We start from the raw sequence: 23,598 nt of genomic DNA, 5'->3' as shown, positions 1-23,598 counted from the left end.
CCTCTCCGTACAGCAAAATGGCAGCCCCCGGCGCGCGGAGGAAGCCGCGCGGCGCACCGAACGATGACGAGCGCCGCCGCCAGCCAACCGCCGCAGAGGCCGGCGGTGAGCGGCGCTGCTATTGGGCGGGCGCCGCGCTCGCGCCAGCAGCCGCGCAGGGCTGCGCTGGGGCGTATGTGTCGGTGGGGACGGCAGCGGCCGCAGCCCTCGGCGGGGCAGCCGCCATGGACGCAGGTGGGTGGTGGCGGTGGCGGCCCCTTCCCGCGCCGCGGTGAGGGCAGAGCGGCTGCTTTCTCCCTCCGGAGCCCGCGGCCCGGCTCGGCGGCCGCTTGAGGCCTGTGGCTTCCCGGGGCGGCCCAGGCCCGGGCGGCCCGGCCCTCCCCGGCGCTCTGAGGTGCGGCCCCTGCCCGGCTGGCGGCGGGAGAAGTCACCGTTTCCCGGTCCGGTCGCTGCCCCGGGGCACGGCCTTGGAAACGGCGTCACCAGCTCCGTGGGGCCCTAAGGGGCCCGGCCGCCTCCCCTGCGGGTGGCTCGGGGCGGCCCAGCGATGGCTCCGCTACCGCCGGTGTCCGCCGCTGCAGGCCAGAGGCGAGAGGGAACCCTCTCAGCAGGGAAGCGAATCCCTCCTGCCCTTCCCAGCCTGTCTTTTGCCACCGTTCCCAAAAAGCATTGAGCTTTTCTGCGTTGTTCGGCAGCGTGGCCTGGGATGGGGCCGCCCGGGGAGCGAAGCGGCGGGCGAAAGCGGTGGCAGGGCAGGCGTCCCGGCGCTCCGCTCCCGGGGCGCTACGGCCACCTTCTGCTGCGTCGAGGGGTAAGGAGGCTCGGCTGCTTGTCGTGACCGCTCATCACCTTTACTGAGAGTGCCGGCAAAGCCCTTTGCGATAGAGATTTTATTTTCCTACAGGGAGAGAAAAAAAGAAGCATGTTGGCGCTTGGGTTGGGACTTGCTTCCTTCTAGCCTTCGCGTAGTAACAGCTTTCATCCACCCTCTGCAGAGATAAGTGTTGTTCCATAATAACAAACGTTTTCCTGTGCCGCGTGGGCTCCTCCTCTGCACTGGGCGAGCGTGCGTGCGTATGCGGAGGGAATCCATAGCTCTCGTCCCTCTTGACTTGGTTTTGTTCTTGATGTAGGCACTGCTGTTGTCAGGGTAGTCCTGTTGATAGCATCCCGACTTTCTGCCTGGTGTGTCCTTGCACATTGTTGCATCCAGTCTCTCACACCTGGGAACAAAATGCATTCCAGCAAGTGAAATTACTCAACCTGAGCTGGGAGATATGTTTGCTTTTCCTTTGTGTAAGCATTACAAGGCTTATCAAGGGAAGGCAAACCTCGCTGTGATAGACGGTAAGGCTGGATCTCCTCTATGCAAAGAGGATGTTGGTCTCTGGGCTTTGGAGTAATGAGAGCTCAAGCCCCTTCACGTCCAGCCCTGCTCCTGAGATGATCGGGGACCTGACAGGCAGACTTTGAACTGTTTGCTCTGGGCCTCCAAGAAGGCACTGCTCTCCAGTTGACTGACTTTTCTCCCTGGCTGTCTCTTAACTCCTCCTTGTTGCTAAGATAATTGGGATTTGTCTTGTTTGAAAGAGCTTAGGGGAAAGAAAAGACTTAATCTTTCCTCTGCAAAGGCCAGAAATAAGGGTTCAGGCTGTTCTTTGGTTTTCTGTTTTCTAGGCATTTTTCAGCAACAAGCTTTACCAACACAATAAATTTACCTTCTCTTCTCAACTGTCTTTTGAAACATCCTACATCCAGTAGCGTTCCTCCTCTCCACTGGCTTGGGTGATGTACCTTTATCAGCTGAGGGAGATGATCGTCCACCCCATTTCTGATTCTTTTGTGGCGGTGTTAATTGGAGGCTGAAGGACTCAGGGAGAATGTCTCTCAGACATTGCAGGCGCCGCCTGAAGGGCGTTACTGTGTCGGAGGGAGAGGCCACACTAGAGACTGGGAGGAAGCCCAAGAAGCAATTTGGGAAAGGAGGTATTGCAAAGCGTGTTTTTTCCTTCAGTGTGATGCTCCAAATCTCTGCTTCAGTATTTTGTATAAAAAGTTTTTCGACAGAACATCTAAGCTGTGCAGGCAAACTGTAACCAAGATGGTTGATGCTGGAGTGAACATGAGCTGTTTTGCTCTGCAAACCACAGGGAAAATCACTTGCCATATTTCTATTTGAGTCATCAAAGTTTTGACTTGTTGTTACTTGTTTCCCAAAGCTGACAGAAAAACAAATAGCTTTGGGTTTAGTAAAGCAGGTAAAGTTAGTGGCTGTCAAGGACTCGGTACTTGTCGTAAGCACGTATCTTGCCTTCAGCACATTTGCAAACTGACATCACCAGTCAGGGTCTGCTCCCCGGTGCCTGGCTGCGCTTCTGTGTTTGTTTATGTGGGAGCTTATTACAGGTTGGGATAATGTTTTTAGCTTGGCTTTTTCATTGTACAGCTTAAGAATATAAGAAGGGAGGCCAAATTTCACCCTCTGCCCTAATTCTATGTATTGAGACAGTTTTTCTTCGTCTGTGTCAAGATGGTGCTATATAGCTTTTCAATAACCTTGCACGTACTCATGTTTAGTAAACTGATATTGAAAGTGCTCATACTGCAGGCACGTGCTGGGTGTGTCAAGGGTTGGTTCTTTGCGCTTCATACAAGGCAGGGTTTTGTGATGTGGCCTGTTATCTTATAACTGAGTAGATCTAACCATGTGCACAAAAGTGAAAGAGAACTCAAACGTTCGGGCTTAATGCTGGTATTTAATGCGGTTTTAGTTTGAATGCCTTTACCTAGGTTGTTTAATATAGGTGTTTTCTGTAGTGGTGCATACAAACCTTTGCCTTTTCTGTTGGGGCTTTGTAGGGAGGCTGTGGGATGAGAAGGTGTTCTGGGGCAGACCCCGTGGAAGGTGTGCCCATGGGGCAGAGATCCAGCCAACCTGGCATCATTCACAGCATGCCTGAGGCTCCTGGAAAGCGAAGCTGCCTTTCTGAGGATGTGCTTTGCAAGGCTGAAGCTCTTGGTTTTTTAACTATAAATCCATTGTGCACAGAAAGAAGCTGAACTATCGTATTTGACGTGCACTTGAATTTTCTGCAGAGGTTGCTGCTCTGCTGTCCTGGATGCTCAGAGGTCGATGTTTAAAATAGATTGAAGGCTTCTTGAAGGTGAAGTTTTGGAGTGCTGACTGAGAAATTTGCTGATCTCACCCGACTTTTGCAGCTCTGAAAGGAGCATCTTCAAATAGGATTTCTGCTTGGTGAATTTCCAGTTTTATTTATTTTCAGACCCTGATATTTTCAGACTCTAAGCGAGAGAGAAAGGCTCCTGTGCAAGCTGTGACACTCTTTGTACCCCTGCCTGAATTGTTTGGGTCCCACTTGCTCATATTTAGCTCATCTGGGCAACAGCACAATGGATGTAGTTTTGAAAAAGTGCCAGAGCATATGAAGGTAGCTGTTTGTAAAGGAAACACATGGTAGCTTCAAGCCTTGTGGGTATTTTATTGGTCCCATTATAAAATTGTTGATACTAAGTCAGAGCAATCACTTGAATTTTCCTCTCTGCAAAGGTGAAACCTTAACTCTTGAGTTTAGTGGTTGTGCCTTTTCAGATGGTGGCAAGTATTTTCTTCCAGAAAACCACTAACATCTGACCGCATTTTTTGGATATGCAGCTGGACCTATGGGACCTTTGCACAGAGCCCAGATGTTGAACATTCAGCTGAAGGACTGCAAGTCTGGGACTCTCCTCCTGAATGTGCAGTGTCATGGCACTTGCAGTTTGCCTGCGCTGCCTTCCCTGAATATGCAGCTGGTCCAGCAGGCAGCCTGGGAATCCCTCCCACCTGCTGACCCCTTCCTCTACTAGCTTTGATTAAGGATCTGCTTGAGTCTCTCCCCTTTGTCGTGAAGCTGCCAGTTGCAAATCCTGTGCTTGCTAAGGACCTGGTGCCCTGTGAAATGTGGAACCGCAGAGGGTGTGACATTTGAGAAGGCAAGGAAATGTTGCTAGGAAGGGGAAAGAGGGATGGTGGGTAGCTTGATAATTTCTGTGTAGCATCCTTGCTTCAGTCATTTTATTTAAGCTATTTGAGACTCTTTTGACAGAGAGCTGGATTCATGGCAAGCTTGAGAACTGACAAAATAAACCACAAAATATCCTTCGAGCTTTAAAACTTATCTGAGAACTTCAGTTTTTATGTTAAGATCATATCTGGTAACACACTGAATTTTGAAAAATCTTAACAACCAGCCTCCCTTTGAGCTATCAGAATAAACTTGTAATGTCTCATCCGAAAGGAAAACTTCTGAAAATTAAGGGAGAAAGTAGAAAGTGATGCACACTTGAAAACATCTGCAGAGGTCACGTCGCTTTCTTCCCTGGAAAGAAGTATCCAACATTGAGCAAGAAAGGGGTGAAAGCAAGCTAAGCTATTAGGTATAGATAGACACAGAAAGCATGGACTGCTGGAGATTCATAAAGTTTGGCTAGCATATGGTAAACAAATTCTTAATTTCACTGCTAAAGTTTGTTAGAGGAAAAGACTTGGTTTGCTGGCACTTCTCTGCAAGCAGAATTGATTTGCTTAGCTTGCTGTTGAGAAGTCACAGCATGGAACGGGAGTGGGAATGTGTGGCCCATGCTATCATAAATGTGCCTGCAATAGTCTCTAGACTAGTTCACACAAGGAACATGCTTTAAATCTTTTGGGCTAGGGTTAGGTTCACAGTCTAATTCAAAATTTGATTTCGGAGCCAATTTTTATCTCTATTGCCAGGGCTCCTGCTCAAACAGTAGCTGGTCTTGGTGATGGTGTCTTGCTGCTGCTACTTACATATTTCCTTTGACATTCGGAATTGGAGGTTCAGGTCAGAGAGCCCAGGGGCAGAAGGCTGATGAGGTACCTGCAGGAGGCCAAAATGTCTTGCGTAGCTTGTTTGCCCAAGCACAACGTGGAATATCCTAGATGTCTGGAAGGAGGGGAAGCAGAACCTTGTGGTGACTTTCTGGAGCTATTGTTTACTTGATGCAAATCAGCCATATTGTTATTTACTGGTGTTCCAGATGATGCTTTGGAAAGCTAAGCAGGGAATGGCTGGGAGGAAAGCTCATCTTCTACAAATGTCTTCTACTTGTGAGAAGGGTGGGGCCTCCTACGTAGGCAGCACCAGAGAAAAGCAGCAGCTGACTCTCCTGGGAAGCAACAAGTGAGGTGCGCACCACAGAGGGTAGTGGCTTTCATAGAAAACGGTGCTGAGAGGACCTTGTGGTCATTTAGTCCGTTGCCCTGTTTTAAACTCACGTCATGTTACACAGATTTTATTGCGTTTGCTGTGAGAGGTATTTTCAATAGCCAATTTAAAAGTTACAGAACAGCCTGGCTTAGTTCTGCTTTAAATTTTATAGGTGGTTTGTTAAAGAACTGACACCTACAAAATTAGATGGTTCATTTCCAGGGTTCCCAGGCCACTTTAAAGTGCCTTATTTCCAAATACAGACCTGGAGCACAGTTCATCCAGCTCTCCTTTTTTTTTTTTTTTTTTTTTTTTCTTTTTTTTCCTTCCCCATTGCCTGTTCCTTCTGCATGAAAACTTAAGCTGCCCTGATCCAAGGCCAGCCTGTGCTGCTGAGTTGTTCTGCAGTGGCCATGTAAGAGGAGGTGGATATCTACGCACTGATGGCTGCCATGCTATGAAGGGAATCAGTAAAATAGACATGAGGGTTGCCTGTCACCTGCGAGCGAGTATATCTCTGCACAGCTCTGTGTTCCTCAGATTTTAGTGTGACATCTGTAAAGGCAGTGCTGCTGCTCGAGCTGCAGGCTGTTTTCAGTGCAGGTGTTGACTTCTTCTGGATTCATTGCTTCTTGAGGAGGGACTGACTTGCGGAGCAAGGCTTAGTTCCCATCTTAATGCGATCTGTGCTTTTTGTGTTCCACCACCAAAAAATTATATTCTCTGGAAGAAGGATTTTAATCACTTTGCTCACTTGAAAAGAAGACCTTGACATCGTTGCTGATGACTGCTCTAGCATGCACAATGGTGCCTGTTCTGGGAAGCAGAATGCAGCTGTCAGATGAAGTCCTAGATGTTTTCCTGACTGTTTTCTGCACCGGGCAGAACCTGGAGCTGACCTATCCTGGAAATCCCTCTGCTTTTCTGCTTGCAGAGCAGCCAGGAGTGAGCCAGGGCTGCATCAGCTCTCTGCCTTCCAGAGTTGGTGGTTGCAGGGGGAGTCATACCGTTTCTTGCCAGCTAGAGCCAGGTGCTCTGGGTGTGTAAGTTGCTGGTCCACAGCAGCTCCGATTCTGCAGTTTTATACGATTTTTAAAACACAAGGAAAAGCTATGAAAGGTATGTAATTTCTCCTTTCTCTTTCTAGCTACTCTTACCTATGACACTCTCAGGTTCGAATATGAAGACTTCCCTGAGACCAAAGAACCCGTTTGGATCCTCGGCCGGAAATACAGTGTTTTTACAGGTATTTTGCATGCACAGTACCACATGCTCTAATGCTCCAGAGGACTTTGTTAGTGTTACACTTTGCTTTCTGAGCAGCAAGGTGACTGCAAACCTTATAAGCACACTGCAGAGTGTGTCTGTCTGCTGGCAGAGCATGCAGACTGTAAGTGCTGTGCTTCTCTCTGTCTCGCCATCTCTGTGGACTCTGGAATATTTTTGTGCAGAAAGTTGCCGTTTAGTAGTTACTGGGACTTGTGTCATGAGGCCAGGATGGTTGAGGCAAGGATATAGCTCGGGGGAAAGGCAAGAAAATGGTTTACTGCTTCATGATTTATCTGTGGCCATGGTGTATTTGGGTTGATTGCAGCTGTTTCGGGGGGGGGAAAAAGAAAGTTTCTTCTGCACAGCGGCACTGTCCTGTTCCTCAGCCAGATTTTGGCTCTCTGGGCACACAAACTGAGTGAGGAGCAGAATGCTGTTGTCATTAGGGAAGGTGGGTGAGAGGTGGATTTAGCTGTGTTTGGTGCTACCTTCATGTGTGTGCCTTTTGATGCTGAAAAATTTTCAGAGAAAGAAGAGATCCTGTTGGATGTGACCTCTCGGCTTTGGTTCACCTACAGGAAGAACTTCCCTGCTATCGGTATGTACTGTGGTTGAGTCTAAGTATATCCTGGAAGTGATGATAATCTGGTTATTGCTACCTAATAAAACAGTCCCCACAAGCATAACAGTAATTTGCTTCCAATTATAGGAATCTGAAATGCGCTCCATTTAATTGTTAGGATAGACTTTTTGTTTATCTGATAATTAGAATTCCTCGTTCCCTTGGGTATGAGGGATAACAGTGATTTTAAAAAGGACACAAGAATGAGTCTGGGAAGCCTACCTAGAAATATCCTTTCTTTGAGCAACATGGGAAGATTTTTGTACTTCGTGTTCATTAAGTCCTGCATAAGTCTAACGTGAAATATTATTTAATGATGGTCTTGGGCTTGAAGTGGATTAAACACATGAAAGCTAGAGATATGATACAGAAATTACTGCCTTTGTGCATCTGCTCTGGACTGTGTTGGGGGGTTTTGTTTGTGTGAGGTTTTTTTAAAATGCTTGAAGTGGCTGTTGCACACAGGAACTGTAATAACACGTGGAACATTTCCCAGTGAACTCGAAGGAGGACATCTTGGTTCCTTAAGATATTCTGCATGGTCACTTCTGTGGTGTTGTTTTGTGTATGGGGTGGAAGGGGTATCAGAAGAGATCTGAGAGCAAGTAAATGGGATTCCAAGCCCCGTCTGTGTTCCCACTGTCAGCGTCATCCCCAGCAGTTGATGGGGACAATGGCTCAGTTTGGAAAAGAGACTTCTTGGTAGCTGATCCTTCTTGCTTGTTCTCTTCTTTCCGTACTGGGAAACCCTTTGGCTAACAAGGTATGAGACATCTTTGATGCAGTTTAATCCCTTAAATTCATGTTTGTGAGCCATAGTTAAACGTGTTTGAAATTGAAGGGTCAGCATGTGTTTAACTCTGGCTCATAAACATGATTGGGGTTTCTATGTGAGTTATTAAAGGGTGGGGAGTGGGAAGAAATCCCATTTTCTGAGTCATTTCCCATTTACAGTATAGATACAGTTTGCATGTCATACAGTAAACCTTTTCCTTTTTCAGTCTTTCTTCTCCCAGTCATCTCTTCTATTGTTGGCCACTTCTCTCTGTGCTTGCCCACTTAAATATTGTAAGCTCTTCAGAGGGTAAGGGTAATGTCTTATGCTAATTTTGTAAAGCATTATCCATTCTGGATGTTGTGTATGTTATAAATTGCTGGCAAAATTATAGAAGATAGCTGCTAACCATCCAGAAGCTGATTAAATAGTTCTCTTGGGTGATTTTTCTCCCTCTGCTTTTCGTGCAAAGTAGTTGCATGGGATTGAAAGAAAAAAGCAGCACTACAAAGACACTGCTTCTGCCAGCTGTGCTAAGGTGCAGCTGACAGCATGCTTGTAAGACAGCTCACTTGCTGTGGTCACACTAAATATTTTATCTATGAAGCTTGTAATAACAGCCAGAGCTTCAGTGGAGGAGCTGCAGTTTCCTTTTGAAGTTCTGTCAGGGAAATGCTTCCAGCCTTGAGGCCTTTGTCTCAGACTTCCCAGCGTGAGCTAATATCCAGCTTATTCTCCAGTATTATGTAGGATGTGGGGTTTTTTTTGTTGCTGGGGTGGTTTTTTTGGCTGGTGGAAGTTTTTTTGGCCTAACTATGTTTTTCACTTTGGAATCTCATCCAGTCATAGCTGTTTACGATGTGGGAATTCTTGGGACTGATTTGTTTTGCGTGACAAGTTGCCTTCTAAAGATGCAGAAGTTGCCTGTAACAAGCACCTCTGTGTAGAAATGTGTCTCTGAATTGTGGTGGGAATCTGCAACAGCTCAAGGGCTGTTGTGCTCCTGAGAAATTCAGCTCTCATTCTAGTTGAGTTGTTTGGATTTCCTTTTGAAGTTTTTTTCCCCTTTCAGTTAGTGTTTAGAGGGTTTTGTTTGTTTGTTTTTAAGGGATGCCATTAAGTTACTCACTGATAACTACATCTTTGTTTCTTAGCCTTCAGTATGTGAGCTAAGGTAGTCCTTATTCCCTGCCTGATTTCTTGAGTGAACCTGCTACCTATGCAGACTTACAGTGCTTTCATTTCTTCTCCCTCTTGGCACTGTTTTACTGTTCATTACATATTTATTTTCTGTCCTGTTTACAGGAGGAACTGGTCCCACATCTGATACTGGCTGGGGCTGTATGTTGCGGTGTGGCCAGATGATCTTTGCTCAGGCCTTGGTCTGCAGACATTTGGGAAGAGGTAAACCAGTGCACAGCCCATACTGACTTCCAGGGCCATGTGTTCCCACAAGTGCAGTACTTGTAAGGACAGCAGATAAGAAGGGCACAGCTGGGAATTGCTGAGGGCTCTCTAACTTTTGCTTCAGTCTTCTCAAGTTCAGGGCTGTTGAGAGAACAGTCTGCTGGAAACCCTCCAGCAGGTTTTTCCCTGCTGTCTACATCTCTACATAGATAAATATAGTTGTCCAAGCCTTAAAACAAAGCAGAGCCCTGTAACATGCTAGTTAAATCCACTGAAGCTAAGCACATACTAGATTTTTCTTTAAGGGTTTTTTCTATAGCTGAAGTTTAAAAGAACTTAGTAGATTGATTCTCGTTTATAGTTCTTGTTTTATTTGTCACAAAGCCCTCACTTACTGAGTGTAGTCTCCTCTCCTTGAATACATCTGTTCTTGTGCTTGACCCATGCTTATTCTGTAAGCAGCTGTACTAGAGCATTTTTTTGACAGTTGTTGATGGCCTTTGAATTTGTGGGGGATGATTTTTGTAGCAAGGTCACCTGTTTTCTCCCAGAATATGTAGCTCACACCTGTCCATGAGAAATTGTAATCCTGTTTCCCATCTGTGGGATAGAGGTACAATTTGTGTTTTCTGATTTTTTTGTTTGTTTGTTTATTTGCTTTTCTGTGGGTGATATTCATTTATCCAGCTGTGAGAATGCTTACTTTTCATTTAAAATTAATCCTTTAGTGTTGGGAATGCCTCAGATGCCTAGTAATAAGATAGCAACGTGAAAATCAGGTCAGTTGATTAACACACAGGGAAGAGAACTGTAGCTTGCAGCCTCTAGTTGCTAATAAATATCATGTTTTGTTTCATATATCCCCTTGTCTGTCTTAGACTGGCGGTGGATAAAAGGGAAGAGGCAGATGGATAATTACTTCAATGTTCTTAATGCCTTCATTGACAAAAAAGACAGCTACTACTCCATTCACCAGATAGGTAAGAGTCCGCGTGCCTAAGAGCATGGAGATATTCAGTCTGGGTTTCCCATGAGTGTAGAACATCACTCCATGTTTGTTTTACTAGCTTAGCCAAAAAACAAAACAAAACAAAAAAACGAGAGGTTCAGGTAGTACATGATGCTATGCTGCTTGTTTTCTGACATGATGTGAAACTACCACTCTTTATTATGGATTATGATAGATTTTTAGTCTCGACTCCACTAAGGCCATCAGGTTTGCCTAATGCTTTATGTTATATTCAGCATCACTTTCCCTATCCTGGCTATCTAAGGTGAGAGGAATGCATGTGGTTGCTATTCTCACTAGGACCTTGTAATATGAGAATATTGCTGAGCGAAGAAATTCTCAGAAGTAGCAAATGGACTAAGGAAGGATCTCACTTTGATATAAACTTCCCTAGCAAATAAGAGAGGCAGCCCATTCCAGTTTTTCCTATCGGATGTTAAGGCACCTATAGCTTCAGTGAACAGAACTTCAGATTACAGGGGTGGTCTGGTAATCAAACACTCTTAAGTAAAATTTGTTCTGAGGTAACATAGGCTTTTGAACTTCTGTGTTATTGCATTTTGGGGAAAGGATTTGCTTTACAGTCCTTCAGGATATGCTTTTCTCTCCCATCTACACTAAGATACCCCATGAAAGGGTAGATTCTGCTGACTCAAAACTGTTTCCAAGTGAGATTTTTTTTCCCTGTTAAATACAAACTCTGATTAGGAAGGGACGCAGTGTAGGTGAAATTATTTGCTAAATTATTTTGGTTTTTTCTTGTGATGCAGCCCAGATGGGAGTTGGAGAGGGAAAATCCATAGGTCAATGGTATGGACCAAACACAGTTGCACAAGTGCTCAAGTAAGTGCTGCGTTTTTCCTTTATATCTTTTGAACCACGTGGTGGGGTCATTTGGTTTGTAGTACCTCCTAGCTTACAGGTTTCTGTCCATTGACTGAAGTGCAACTGTATGTTTTAATGCTGTTGGCAGGAAACCTGCTTGACCTTATTGACCTGCTTGGGCAGGAACTTGGAAGGAGCCCTTCTGTCATTCAGATGCTGGCAGGATGTGAGAGAAAACAGATTTCAAGTTGAGGACAACCCCCAAAAGTCTCTCTCCACATCCCACAAGTAATATGCTTGCCACTAGAACTGACTGCAATACTCTGTGGCAGACGAAAAGCAAGTGTCAGAGTAGGTTATCACTGCCATCGTTTGGATGTCTGCTAGCCTCTGAGTTGCCTCTGCTGACCTGACAACAGTGTCATCATTATCAGAAAGCTGCCAGCAAGCCATCAAGTCACTAATGCATTAGCAGGGGAAAGCATTAATATTTGCTGCCTGGGTTCCGTGGTGACAGACAGAGGATCAGAGTGGAGCTGGAGCATGGACTGCCTTTAATAACTGAGACACACTGTATTTTGGGAAACATTCTCCCTCCTGTCACCATTCTTCCCTCACTTAGATTAGATGAGCAGGTAGCTCCCTGGAATAGGCTAGGATTGCCTAAAAGCAGCTTTCCCAGGTCAGACCATATGCCAAACTAGCCCAGGATCTGGTACAGGTGATCAGGAGATATGTAGGGAAAGTAAAAGTGATTTGTTTTTTAATTTACTATTATCTATTTTTTATGTTGCCTCACTTTCTGGTAACCAGCAGTTACGGAATTTGAGTTGGAGATTGTATCAGGGCTCTTGTACTTAGAAGCTGTTGAGGGACGAATTCCCAAGTGTAGTCCCATTTGAAATCTTGTTTATTCTTCTGGCCATAATAACTAGTGGTAATGAAGTCTACAACTCTGATACGTGTATAAAAGCATACTTTACAGCATAATTGATGAAAGCTAATCTCTCCTAACCCAGTTTCCCCTCTTTGATACACCACCATCTTTATCTTGTAGTTGCAACTAATCCTTGCTTACTTTATTTTTTTTTCCTTTCCTATAGAAAACTTGCAGCTTTTGATACGTGGAGTTCACTGGCAGTCCATATAGCCATGGACAACACAGTAGTGATGGAAGAAATCCGTAAGTATCACATGGAGGTAGAATGTGGTATATCCTTCGGCAGCAAGAAGCCAGAAGAAAACTGGAGGGCATATAGTAGTACAACACAACAAGCGTGAAGTAAATGTTCTGTCTTAAAGCTGTGGCCAAGTGTGCTAAAACCAGATGAGAATTGCTGTTCTAGTGCAAGGAAGCCCCTTGTTTTGACTTGTGCTTCATCTGATAAAGCCTCCAACTTAGCACTGTGGCCTCTGGGTCTGGAGAGAAGGTCTGCTGACCTTCAGACAATAGGTGGGAGCTGCTTGGAAGGTAGTGTCAAACTTGTTTATGGCCACAGGTAGCAAGCAGTAAATGGCTGCTTCCTCTTTCATATAATGGGGTAGGAATGTCTCTGCTATTAGGCAGAGTAAGAAAACTATTAACAGATCGCTGAAGAGGAAAATGAACAAAATTGGCGGGGGAGGGAGAAGAAGGGCATCCATCTCTGGAGTGGATCTGTCATCATCTTTTAAGGAGTGCTCACTGTTTTTTTCTTTTTTTTTTTCTTTCTGTTTTTTTTGGTGCCTCCTGACAATAGGATGGCTCTGGAGGCTGAGCAGCTGTGCGATATGTTCATCCCTAGCATGCTTCCTCAGGCTGCAGTGCCGCAGTAACCAAAGCTGAATGCCTGCGTCGCTGGTTGCTGCAGTCCTGCATGGTCCCAGCCACATAAGCCTTCCCCTTGCTTGCTTTAGACTAACTTGTGAAGCAGTGTGCTTACACAGCACAACACCATGCAATGTTTTCTGCCAGGTTAGTGTTCTGAAATGACACGTAGAACAGTCCAGTGAGCACTGGAGCTGGTGCAAGGTTATGGGTGAGATTGTGGCAGGCATCATTTAGGCTGGCTTCGGCTGCCATGGAGCCAAAATCAATTAACAGGCGATTTGTCCCTAGAGTGCAGGACAGTCACTTTACAAAGTCACATCTCTTATCAGGTAGTCTCAGTTGAGAGGCCAAGAAATGTAGGATCTGATTGAGAAGTGCCTGTCTAGCCTTAGGTACACGTAGTCCTGTGAAGGTATGTGCTGATGCCCTTGGCTTAAGCAAGGACCAGCGTGAAAACAGAAATTGGATTTATCTTTCATCTTTAGCCTGAAAACGTTACTTATAGCACTGAAGCATGCTGGCTGTGAGGCTTGGGTGTGCTGCAGGCTCTTGTCTATGTGGCACTGACTGTTCAGCACTGACACTGCTTCAAGTAAAGTGTCCATACAGCTTGTAATGTGCAGGGGGTGTTTGTTTATTTTCCTCAAATGTGAATCATAATGTACCCGTTCAGGGCCTGAAAGTCACTGTATGAGTGGGTCTGATGTGTTATATGCCTGTAGGTATGTGTTATATATATCTTGTGCCCCAAACATCTGTCAATAGTGAAGTATTCAGAAGTTAATGCTGTTTTTCATACATCTGTTAAATTCGGTTACTAATACTGTTCAGCCTAAGGTTCATAGGAAATGCCTTTTGCTACAGCACTGAAGAAACATCCATCTTTATCCCTTCTGAGTCAGTCTGTTGCATCAGAAAGGGGCTCTTAAGATCCTTAGGGGCATTGGAGGATCCTGCGCATCAGAAAGGTGGTGAGAAACCAAGACAGTAAAGCCAGTACCTGACAGCAGCAGCCGCAGCAGGAGAGGTGTTGTGTCCAATCTATTGGAATATGTTTGCAGTAAATGGTCTGGATCCAGCTGGGAAGCTTTAGGCAGGTTCCGCTGTGCTGTGGCACCATAGTGCTGCAAAGCCTGCCGAAGAAGCAAGGTGAATTTAGTCTGTGCCGAGCTCCCTACTGCTTAAACTTGGGTTAAATATGTTCATATCGCAGCGCAGGATTGCCTGATGAGGAAACCTGCAGTGACACCTCATTCAGCAACAGCCCTGGCTTGGCAGCTGATTTCAGATCATCAGAACAGGCAGGCTACTGCAACAAAAAAAACCATGATCTTTACTGTTTTTAACAGGATAAATCACTATGAATAATGACTTTCAATTTTCTCGGGACTTCGGTAACTGTAATATGTCTGTGCATGAGAGATGCACATGTACACCTTCTCCCTCCTTGAGAGACCGTACAGGGAGCAACTGCAAACTCTTCAGTGCAGGTTGTCTCTCATACTGAGGCTTTAGATCAAAGTCCTATTTCTTCTAACCTTGGGTGTAATATTCTCCTTGTTCGGCTGGGTTCGAAGGTCTTAGTAGTGAGCCAACACCCTGCTGAAATGGCTGGTGATGAAGGTTTTTGTTTACATCGTGTCCTACATGCTAGAGTGTCCTGGCATTCAGCTTAGGCCAGGAATAAATTAAATGAGCCTCTGGCTTTTTGTCTAATTGCCTTGGCTTTGTGATTAAAGTGGTGTGGGTTTCTTTGGGGTTTGGGTTTTTTCTTCACACACTCAGCAAGTCATGAAATTGGCCAGTGAGACAGGTAGGCTTGGAGATGTTTCTGTACCAGAATTTACATAATCTGGTTGCATTACAGCCTGGCTGTGTGTTTGTCAAGCCTGTAGAATGAGGATGCGTAGCGCTTATGTCATGTGTATGCCCCAAGGAGTTTTGCTGCCCCATATCTTACAGGCAAAGCTCATGCTGAAATTGCAGAGGTCTTTAGGTCTCTAAAGTAGCTTCTGAATGATCCCCAATAAAATTTGTGAAGGCTTTCGTGAACTTTAGGGAAATTATAACTACTCTAGACAGACACCATGTTTGTATCTTGTTACAGTGCTAATTATAGGTGAATATTTCCTGTGTTAAGCTATGATGCTTTCCTCATTCAGTTCAACTGTCTTCATATCCTCCATGAGCTCCTCTGGAGTTGAGCACTCCAGATTTTTCTCTTCCTGCCTACATGCTCTGTGAATTCAGGACTCTTGCCTGACCTCCTAATCAACTCCTTCAACCTTGCTGGCACAGGTTGTTGCTTAGCTGCTCGCCTGCTGGAAAAAAATTGCATTTAAACAGCCCACCAGATGGTGGCTGTGAGTACTGCATGCTTTGGCATAATCTTGATGTAAGCTTAGAGGAAATGCTGAGCCCTACCAGAAGCCCTGCAGGGAGTACATATATCAACATGATCCCAGCACTGGACCTCTTTAAGCTTTTCATTTTATTAAGTGCTGTAGGCTTTTAGTAAATAGCAATTATTGATCAGAGCTCGAATAGAATTACTCAAGATCTAGAAACGGAGATTATTTCTGATGGTTTCTGCTCATGTTCCCTTTCTGTAGGGCGGTTGTGCCAGTCCAACTTCCCATGTGCTGGAGCTGCAGCATGCCCTGCTGTGGAGTCAGACGTACTCTATAACGGGTACCCAGAGGAAGCAGGGGTTAGAGATAGGCTCTCACTGTGGAAACCATTGGTGCTGCTGATACCTCTCCGCCTTGGGCTCACAGAGATCAATGAAGCCTATATTGAAACACTAAAGGTAGGGGACCTGGAGCTGAATTCTTGGTGTTCTGATGGTTAAGGACCCTGTCATGAATTAAGTAATTTCTGGAATTTGGTTTGGGGGCAAAAATACTTGGAAATAATCGTCCTATTTTCAAAAGAAAAATGTGTTTAGAGACAATCCTTGTCAAAGGTCAGGATATGGGTTCTTGCAGGCTTTAGTCAGGAAAATGTGTGGGGCTTTTGGGGGATTGTAGTTTTTGGTGTTTGGGGGTTTTTTGAGGGTTTTACTTCACAACTTAATCTCAGTCCCTCTTTGTGTTTAGGTGGTACCAACCTGCTGAAGCATTTCTTCAGCACAACCATAGTGTGCTTGGTCGCACCCTGAGCATGAATGAATGTAGTGTTGCACACTCCCTGTGGCTCTGATGCTGGAGCTTGTACTGCAGACTGAGGCTAGAATCTGGCAGACTGTTGCAGTGTGGAGTATCAGGAGGCTGCAGAATTTAGGGTGTGCAGAGTACATGCACAAGACAGGGTGCGCATTGTCTTGCTGTACTAATGCTAGGAAGCTCTGAGCTGCATGGGTAAGAGCTCCAAATTCACGCAGAGTTACTTGTCCTTAACTCAGTAGATGCTGTCTTGGATACTACAGCTGGATAAGGAACTTAAACTGTTTCCTGAATGATTGTTTCTTCCTGAGAGCACTGTTGCAACCCAAAGATAACTCCAGCCACTGACTGCAGCAGAGCCAGGACTGGCCTGGACTGGGTCCTGGAGTAGTGCTGCTTCTTCCATTTGGTCCACTTGTGTGTTCTTGTCGGCAGTTAAAGGTGTTTTTGAACTGCTTCTGTGTTCCTTGAAGGCCCCATGTTGCAGCCTTCAGCCTTCCTGGCAGAGCTTCTCTCCAGAAATGGCTGTTTCTGCTGATTTTCAGTGTCCCCGTCTTTCTTTCCCACTGCATTTTTAAATGTTTGCCTTGTTGCCACCTGCTGTCTCACTGTCTGTCAGCTGTGTGTTTTCTGTATTGCTTTTCCAGCACTGCTTCATGATGCCCCAGTCCCTGGGAGTGATCGGAGGGAAACCAAACAGTGCTCACTACTTCATTGGCTATGTAGGTGAGTGCCCAGAGTACTGCAAAGACTTTCCAAGCATCTCCCCCCAGCTAAAAAATGCTTGTCGAGCAGTACAGCTCTCCTGCTTGGTCTGTGGTGCATGCTGCAGGGTTCTTATTTCCTGCTGGAAGCATGGAAGGCTGCTGTGGACTGAACCTCTTTGTGAGGACCTGAGTGATGTAGCTTTGAACAGTGGCCGTGGTACGGGCCATAAACTTCCACTGCATAATGCTAAATCCTGTCTGTAGGGAGGTGTGCATAGAGACTTCTTCCTACGTTCAGACCTGACCTCCCTTTAGGGGCTTGGCTGGATTTAACTGTCCTTTAGTTGTCCTGTTCCTGAAACCCTACAAACTGTTGTTGTTTTACTCTCTTCCTTCCCTCTGATTTTCTCTCTCTGCCTGAGACCTCAGTCTGGTTCTGCTGTGGATTTCTGGGGCTGACTTGAGCTTACACAGGACCCTGGCAGGCATGTGCAGGAACAGTACCCAAATAGTGCCTGTGCCTTGAGCCCAGGGTGTTGCTGTGGAGTGGGCACCATGGTTTTGCTGGCAGCTGGCTCTTTGCCTGGATGAGAAGCATTTGGGAAAGTGGCTGAAAGCAAGTTGCCCCTATAGAACATGGGTTCCTATGTGGGGTTTCAAGAGCTGGCTCTGTTACCACTCTTCCTCCTCTTTGTATCTCACCGTTTGCTTCTCAGAAGACCAGCTTCTGGCATGGTTCTTCCTCTTCATGTCTCCTTGCCTGTCTGTCCAGGTGAGGAACTCATTTACCTGGATCCCCACACTACGCAGCCTGCAGTGGAGCCCAATGACAGCGGCTGTCTCCCCGATGAAAGCTTCCACTGCCAGCACCCTCCCTGCAGAATGAGCATTGCCGAGCTCGACCCCTCCATTGCGGTGGTGCGTTCCTGCTGCTTGTTTCCAGTCACCCGAAGGAGCAGGGTTGTGGTCCCTCTGTATCACGGCTGTTCCTTTCCCCAGGGAACTGGCAAAGGCAGTGGTGATGGGTTGGGTACTCTACAGGGATGCTGTGCTCTGGGCAAGTGCTGCCGTGGGTTTCAGTAACATTGGTAAAGAAGCTTCCCATGCAGGAATTGGTTTGGTACAGGGAAGTCCCCCTTGCATGGCAATTAAATGCCATTCTTCATGGGGCAGTATCCTTCTCTCACGTTTAGTTTGGGCTTTGATTCCCGCCTTTTGATGGACAGATCTGAATCCATATTATGATTCAGTGTGGCTTGTTTTCTGTTGAACCTGAGATGCCTGCCCTTTGTTTCCATGTGGGTTGTTTCTGCCCAGTTTTCCTTTGCAGTAGAGCAGACCGTTACATTGACGCTTCCAGCACTTGGATAATCTGGTCACATCGAGCATATGGGGAGAGTTCGGTTTAACCAGGCAGTGTAAGCCACAGTTTAAAAGCAAGGCAGCTAGGTGGTGTAACTGCTCACAGTCCTGGTCATGTTGCTTGGCGTTAATAGAAGCAAGGCCTTAAGACTGAAATGACCAATCTACAATATATAAAGACAAATTCTTTTTTTTTCAGGGCTTTTTCTGCAACACAGAGAAGGACTTTAATGATTGGTGCCAGCAAATCAAAAAGGTTTGTGTTTATATCACCATGAAAGGAATATAGGGTATTGTCTTGTTTCCAAACCACTGCACAGAGAGCATGTTCTCTGCAGCATGATCTCATTTTAAAGCATATGTAAACAGTTTATTGAACTACCTAAAAGAGCATAGCTCTGAAATTCTGCTGATGATACAAGTCAAAGATTTGAGAAATGTTTTTTCAGCTGCAATGAAGTCCCAACAGATAGTTATTACCCTTAAAGACCCAGAGCACTGTGAGTACAGAGTTGTTGGTTCTCACGGCTCTACCCTTGCTCCACAGCTGTCCCTGGTAAGAGGAGCGCTGCCAATGTTTGAACTGGTTGAACGCCAGCCATCGCATTTCTCCAACCCCGATGTCCTGAATCTCACACCAGGTGAGGCCACGCAGGGAGGTGGAGCTAAGAGTGAGCTGGTCCCTTTGGTTTTCTGGAAATTGTGTGGAATTGCACGGTGATTTCTAGTATGTTCCTGTTCCGCCTGGGGTTTGATCTGGAGCTCTTAGGTCAATTGATCTAGTTCTTTGGCTTCAACTTGTGGTTCGCAGATCCCACAGTGGCTCAGGACGATTTTTAGAATGAGTCTGTGAATGGTGATGGTCACTGAGGGGAAGAAAAAACAAGTTCATAGGCTATCACAGCAATGTGAATCTATGATTTGTAAAGGGATGCTTGCAGGAATCAAAAGGGTCCATTGAAAAGGCTGAAAACTGAGTTTCTAGCTGATGAAAATGGTCAAAGACAGGGCTGGTCAAACTTGGTTCCAGTGTAAGGCACTCCTTCCCTGTGCATGTGCCACTACCAATGTGAAAAGGAACAAGTGCTGGGCAGTATCGTGGCTGTCAGGCTCTGCTTATCATGTTAATAATGTGCACAAACATTGCAGGAAATAAAGAGCCATTGACAGCTTCTGCCGAGAGGAGTGAGTATGCGTGGACAAACTTACCCTGTCACCAGGCATTGGACTGTGTCCTGTCACTTGCATCTGGCACCCTGTGCTTCCTTGCTATCTTTCTCTCTCCTTAGCATGAACTTTCAAAGCCTTCCTTATCTCACTGTCCTTTTCTGTAAGAATGCTTAATTCCCTTAACTTGTCAGTTGCTCCTTGCCCGTATTAAATTGTCCTTAATTGCTGCCTTTCTTACTCTTAAAAATGTTTTTGTAATGGGCTACTTGTCCTTTCACTTCTCCCTCTTCCCTAGCTTGTAGAACCTCTCCCATCTGCTATGGCCATTCTGTTTCTCTTACAGCCCTACCCCTCACTAGAAGGATTTATCATACTCTCGTGAATGTCCAGCCCCCAGCCAGCTGGGTTCTCTGCTGCATTACTGAAGTCAAGGGGGCCACACCTCTGAGGGCCACCTCTGGAAGTTGTGCTGCCAGCACTCATGGGCACTGCGGTTTGATCAAGAACAGTGACATTAGGCATTTGCACACGCTACTGGGGGATTAAAGTTTGTCACAAAATGTTTGGGGGGGGGTGGGGTCTGCAGCCTTGCACTTCTCCTCTGTCCCCAGTTGTCATAGGGAGGTGACAGTGCCCCTGTACTCAGCACTGGTGAGGCCACACCTCGAGTACTGTGTTCAGTTTTGGGCCCCTCACTACAAGAAGGACATTGAGGTGCTGGAACGTGTCCAGAGAAGGGCAACAAAGCTGGTGAAGGGTCTAGAGCACAAGTCTTATGAGGAGCGGCTGAGGGAGCTGGGGTTGTTTAGTCTGGAGAAGAGGAGGCTGAGGGGAGACCTTATTGCTCTGTACAACTACCTGAAAGGAGGTTGTAGCGAGGTGGGGGTCGGTCTCTTCTCCCCAGTAACAAGCGATAGGACAAGAGGAAACGGCCTCAAGTTGCACCAGGGGAGGTTTAGGTTGGATATTAGGAAAAAATTTCCTCACTGAAAGGGTAGTCAGGCACTGGAACAGGCTGCCCAGGGAAGTGGTTGAGTCCCCATTCCTGGAGGTATTTAAAAGAAGGGTAGACGTGGTGCTCGAGGACATGGTTTAGTGGTGAACATGGCAGTGATAGGTTAACGGTTGGACTCGATGATCTTAAAGGTCTTTTCCAACCTTAACGATTCTATGATTCTATGATCAGTTATTGCAGTTTAGCTTTTGCCTGGCTGTTCTGCCAAGTCCGGTGTGTACATTCTTGAAGCCTGAGTTAATGTAGGTTTCTGCTTTACTTCCACAGTTTGCCTGTACATTCCCACCTGAATTTCCCCTATGGTAAAGTTGCTTCCCCTTTAGGTATGTGCTCCCTCCTCACCGTAGAGTTGGAAGGATGAACAGGAGGGATCAAGTACATTACCATTCCTCACAAAAGTACTAATTGCTTTTGGGAGAGTGCATGTTGTGTAATTACATTACCCAGCAGTTGGATCAAAGGCAACTATAGGAGAAAACAAGTCTCTGATACATGGGGGAAAAAAATGTTCCCATATCACTTAATTGGGCCAGCAATCTTCATGGATATTAGTCCAGACCTGGGCCAGTTCTCCTGTTTTGAGCCTCTTGAGGCAGAACTGTCTCCTGCTAATACAGAGCTGCTGCACAAGAAGGTTGTACAGAACAGTCACAGCAGAGTTGCACTGCAACTGTGTCAGGATCTGTGAAACACAGCGCACCTTCTGTGCACCATATAATTCTCTCCAATGCATTTTCCATGCTATTGATACATGCTGTTTCTCATCCCTCCTCAGAGCCTTCACTCGGGTGTGTCACAGAGTCACTTGGAACTTGTGGGCCCCTGACACTCAAATTCTGCTGCCCTCCAGCTGCTGGTCTCACTGATGCTGAGCAGTCAGTGCGTCCCATGGAGCTAGTGCTTTCTTTTTCTCTTGCAGACTCCTCCGATGCTGACAGATTGGAAAGGTTCTTTGACTCGGAAGATGAAGACTTCGAAATCCTGTCCCTTTGAAAACAAATAGGAAACTGACTCTGCAAATTTGTGTTATGTGTGGGGAGAAGGGGGGGAGGGAAGCTCCTTCGAGAGCCTGGGGCTACCGGTTTTCATAGGTGCTTGCTGCCATCCCCGCCTCTTGTCCATCCTGGCATTCTGTGCAGCCTCTGAGCGGAGCGCGCGTTGTCTGCGTTGGGATGAAGAACCAAGTGGGTGTTACAGCCTTACTGGCTGGAGTCAGAATTTCTCAGCAGAAAACAGTCGCTGGAAGTGGATGCAGTGGTGCTTAGGAGTTCAAAGCCTATCTGTTACATCAATAGGTCAGTTGGCCTCTCGGGGAGGTGTAGAAATTGTTAGAGTGCTAAATCCTTACATGAGGACTTCCCTCTGAAGCTTAAATACAGCCACCCATCATTTAGCAGGTGAAACGTACAGTTAATTCCTTTAGCAGCTTCTCTTCTCACTGGCCAACTTGGACTGCAGCTCACAACGCAAATGAACAGCAAACATGTCCCAACAAGACAGCTGTGAAGCCCCTGGAGTCCAGGTGGCCGGGCTTCCTACAGTACAACTCCTGTTCGTGCTTTGCAGTACACAGTGCTTCCTCAGAGGTGTACCCTTCTCCTGCTCAAATCCTATGAAAAGGACGTTGAGGGAACCTGCAAGTGACTGGTAATTCAATAAGCAAAAGGCTGTCTGGGAAAGTGTGGAGCAGACCCATGCTGCTGGGGAGGACATCTCAATCTTAGTTTAAATAACAGCAGAAGGGGAAGGAGAATAGAAAATGTATGTGTTCTTGCTCGGTGAATCGATAAAGCATTGTGCTTCTACAATGGATTAATCTCAACAGCAAGTATCTTCATGAACACTGCTTTGAGCAGATAACTGGATTCCATAGCCCTGGAAAAAAAAAGTCCACAACTGAGACAACTGAGATCTGCTAGTCGTGTGCCTGCTTGTGCCTGCGCCCTAGTGTGCTGGCATGGCGTCTGGGAATTAATCCTGTGGTACCAAAAATGGGAGCTATAAAATTCCTCAAGGTATTCTCCATGGGTTGTTCAGCAGTTCCTCTAACTACTCCTGTTAGACATTCCCTTTCCAACTCAGAAAAGGTGCCTGAAGGTCAAGTAGGCTTCCTAGCTGCGTTGGTCCTACCTTTCCTTTTGTCTTCTGCCAGCTCCCCATCCCTGCAGAGTATGAACAAAGGTACTGTAGGAGGTAACCCAGAGAAACCCATTTCAAGTAATCATCCCAAAGAGGGCAGTAAGGACAGAATGCCTTGAGAAGGTCCAGTTATACTGGAAATTTTAGCTACTTTAAGATGATAGCTCTGCCTGGGGCCCTTCTCCACACAGAACTCAGAGAAAGGTAAACTGTGGAGAACTGTCTTAGTGCAAACTGCAACAGAAGTTGTTGAAGTAGTTTCCTTAGTGCACGCTGCAGATTGCAAACCTGTTTACAGGGCTTTCTTTTGTAAATTTAGGATTGGAACCTGTCAATTGATGCTTTTGTGCCCAAGGGTGGTGACAGCTGGGTAGAAATGACCCACTTCCCGCCCCCTGCCCCCCACCCGACTGACCTACTGATGCTCTAACTGTCCCTGTGCTATCCAAAAGCAGAGTTTTGAACTGGGAACCACAATGCTTCTGTCACTAAATTATTATTTGCTGCTTTCTGCCTGCTTCTCCTCTTCTCTCTCGTAGTTGGGGGAAGAGGCAGCAGAGGAAGTGGGGCTGTGCTCCATTCATCTGCTTTCAATTTCTGAATAAACAGATTTAAAATCTTTGCCTGTCCTAATGTTCTTGCCCGTGGATTGAAGGTGGTGGCATGTGGTATGTAGTAGCCCTGTGGTGTGGTTCAAAATGCTGTTGAAACGATTGCAATTTTTACCCTTTTAGTGCAATGAAGGCAGATGGAAGCAAAAGTTTAGCTATGTGCAACGGTGACTTTATCTTCCTTTTGGTGAGAATAGAGATAGAATAGAGGCTGGCTGCTTGGGACTGCCAAGTTGTGGTTCCTGTCCCAGAGGGTGAGCACCTGCAGACATGCTGGCAGAAAAGGAAAAAACACTTCCATAGCAATTCTGCTACTTGAATTTTAAGTTGTATGAACGTAGGGCAACAAAACAATCCTTGAAGGCTGTCCCTGCTGAGCGGCGCAGCATCTCTCTGCTTCTAAAACAGTGTAAGCCCTTCCAAGACTGGACATACTTTTTTGGTGAGTCTCTGCCATGTGTACTTCTGAGGTAGAGAGG

The 23,598-nt window shown here is 46.1% G+C and overlaps 1 protein-coding gene across 15 annotated transcripts; it reads left to right on the top strand.

Annotated features, from left to right (window-relative positions):
- The first annotated feature begins 7 nt into the window (after positions 1 to 7).
- Positions 8 to 23,021, top strand: ATG4B (autophagy related 4B cysteine peptidase). Of its 15 annotated transcripts, none has more exons than XM_082320884.1 (14): positions 114 to 234; positions 1,678 to 1,986; positions 6,382 to 6,480; positions 7,030 to 7,101; positions 9,206 to 9,304; positions 10,186 to 10,287; positions 11,087 to 11,159; positions 12,245 to 12,324; positions 15,564 to 15,760; positions 16,763 to 16,841; positions 17,595 to 17,740; positions 18,384 to 18,440; positions 18,732 to 18,825; positions 21,289 to 23,021. In XM_082320884.1, the coding sequence occupies exons 2-14, from the start codon at positions 1,881 to 1,883 to the stop codon at positions 21,360 to 21,362; spliced, it is 1,278 nt and encodes a 425-aa protein (XP_082177010.1). In that variant the 5' UTR covers positions 114 to 234; positions 1,678 to 1,880; the 3' UTR covers positions 21,363 to 23,021. The 15 variants fall into 15 exon arrangements, 14 of the variants coding, with proteins under 14 accessions (XP_082177012.1, XP_082177010.1, XP_082177014.1 ...); XM_082320885.1 differs by lacking the exon at positions 114 to 234 and adding an exon at positions 758 to 811 and having other exon boundaries at positions 1,759 to 1,986; XM_082320883.1 differs by lacking the exon at positions 114 to 234 and adding an exon at positions 768 to 811.
- The last annotated feature ends 577 nt before the right edge of the window (positions 23,022 to 23,598 follow it).

Source organism: Platalea leucorodia, assembly GCF_965183815.1.
Source record: "Platalea leucorodia genome assembly, chromosome: 8".
Lineage (NCBI taxonomy): Eukaryota > Metazoa > Chordata > Aves > Pelecaniformes > Threskiornithidae > Platalea > Platalea leucorodia.
The sequence above is the reverse complement of the archived record's forward strand: the minus strand, read 5'-3'. Positions and strand labels throughout refer to the sequence as shown.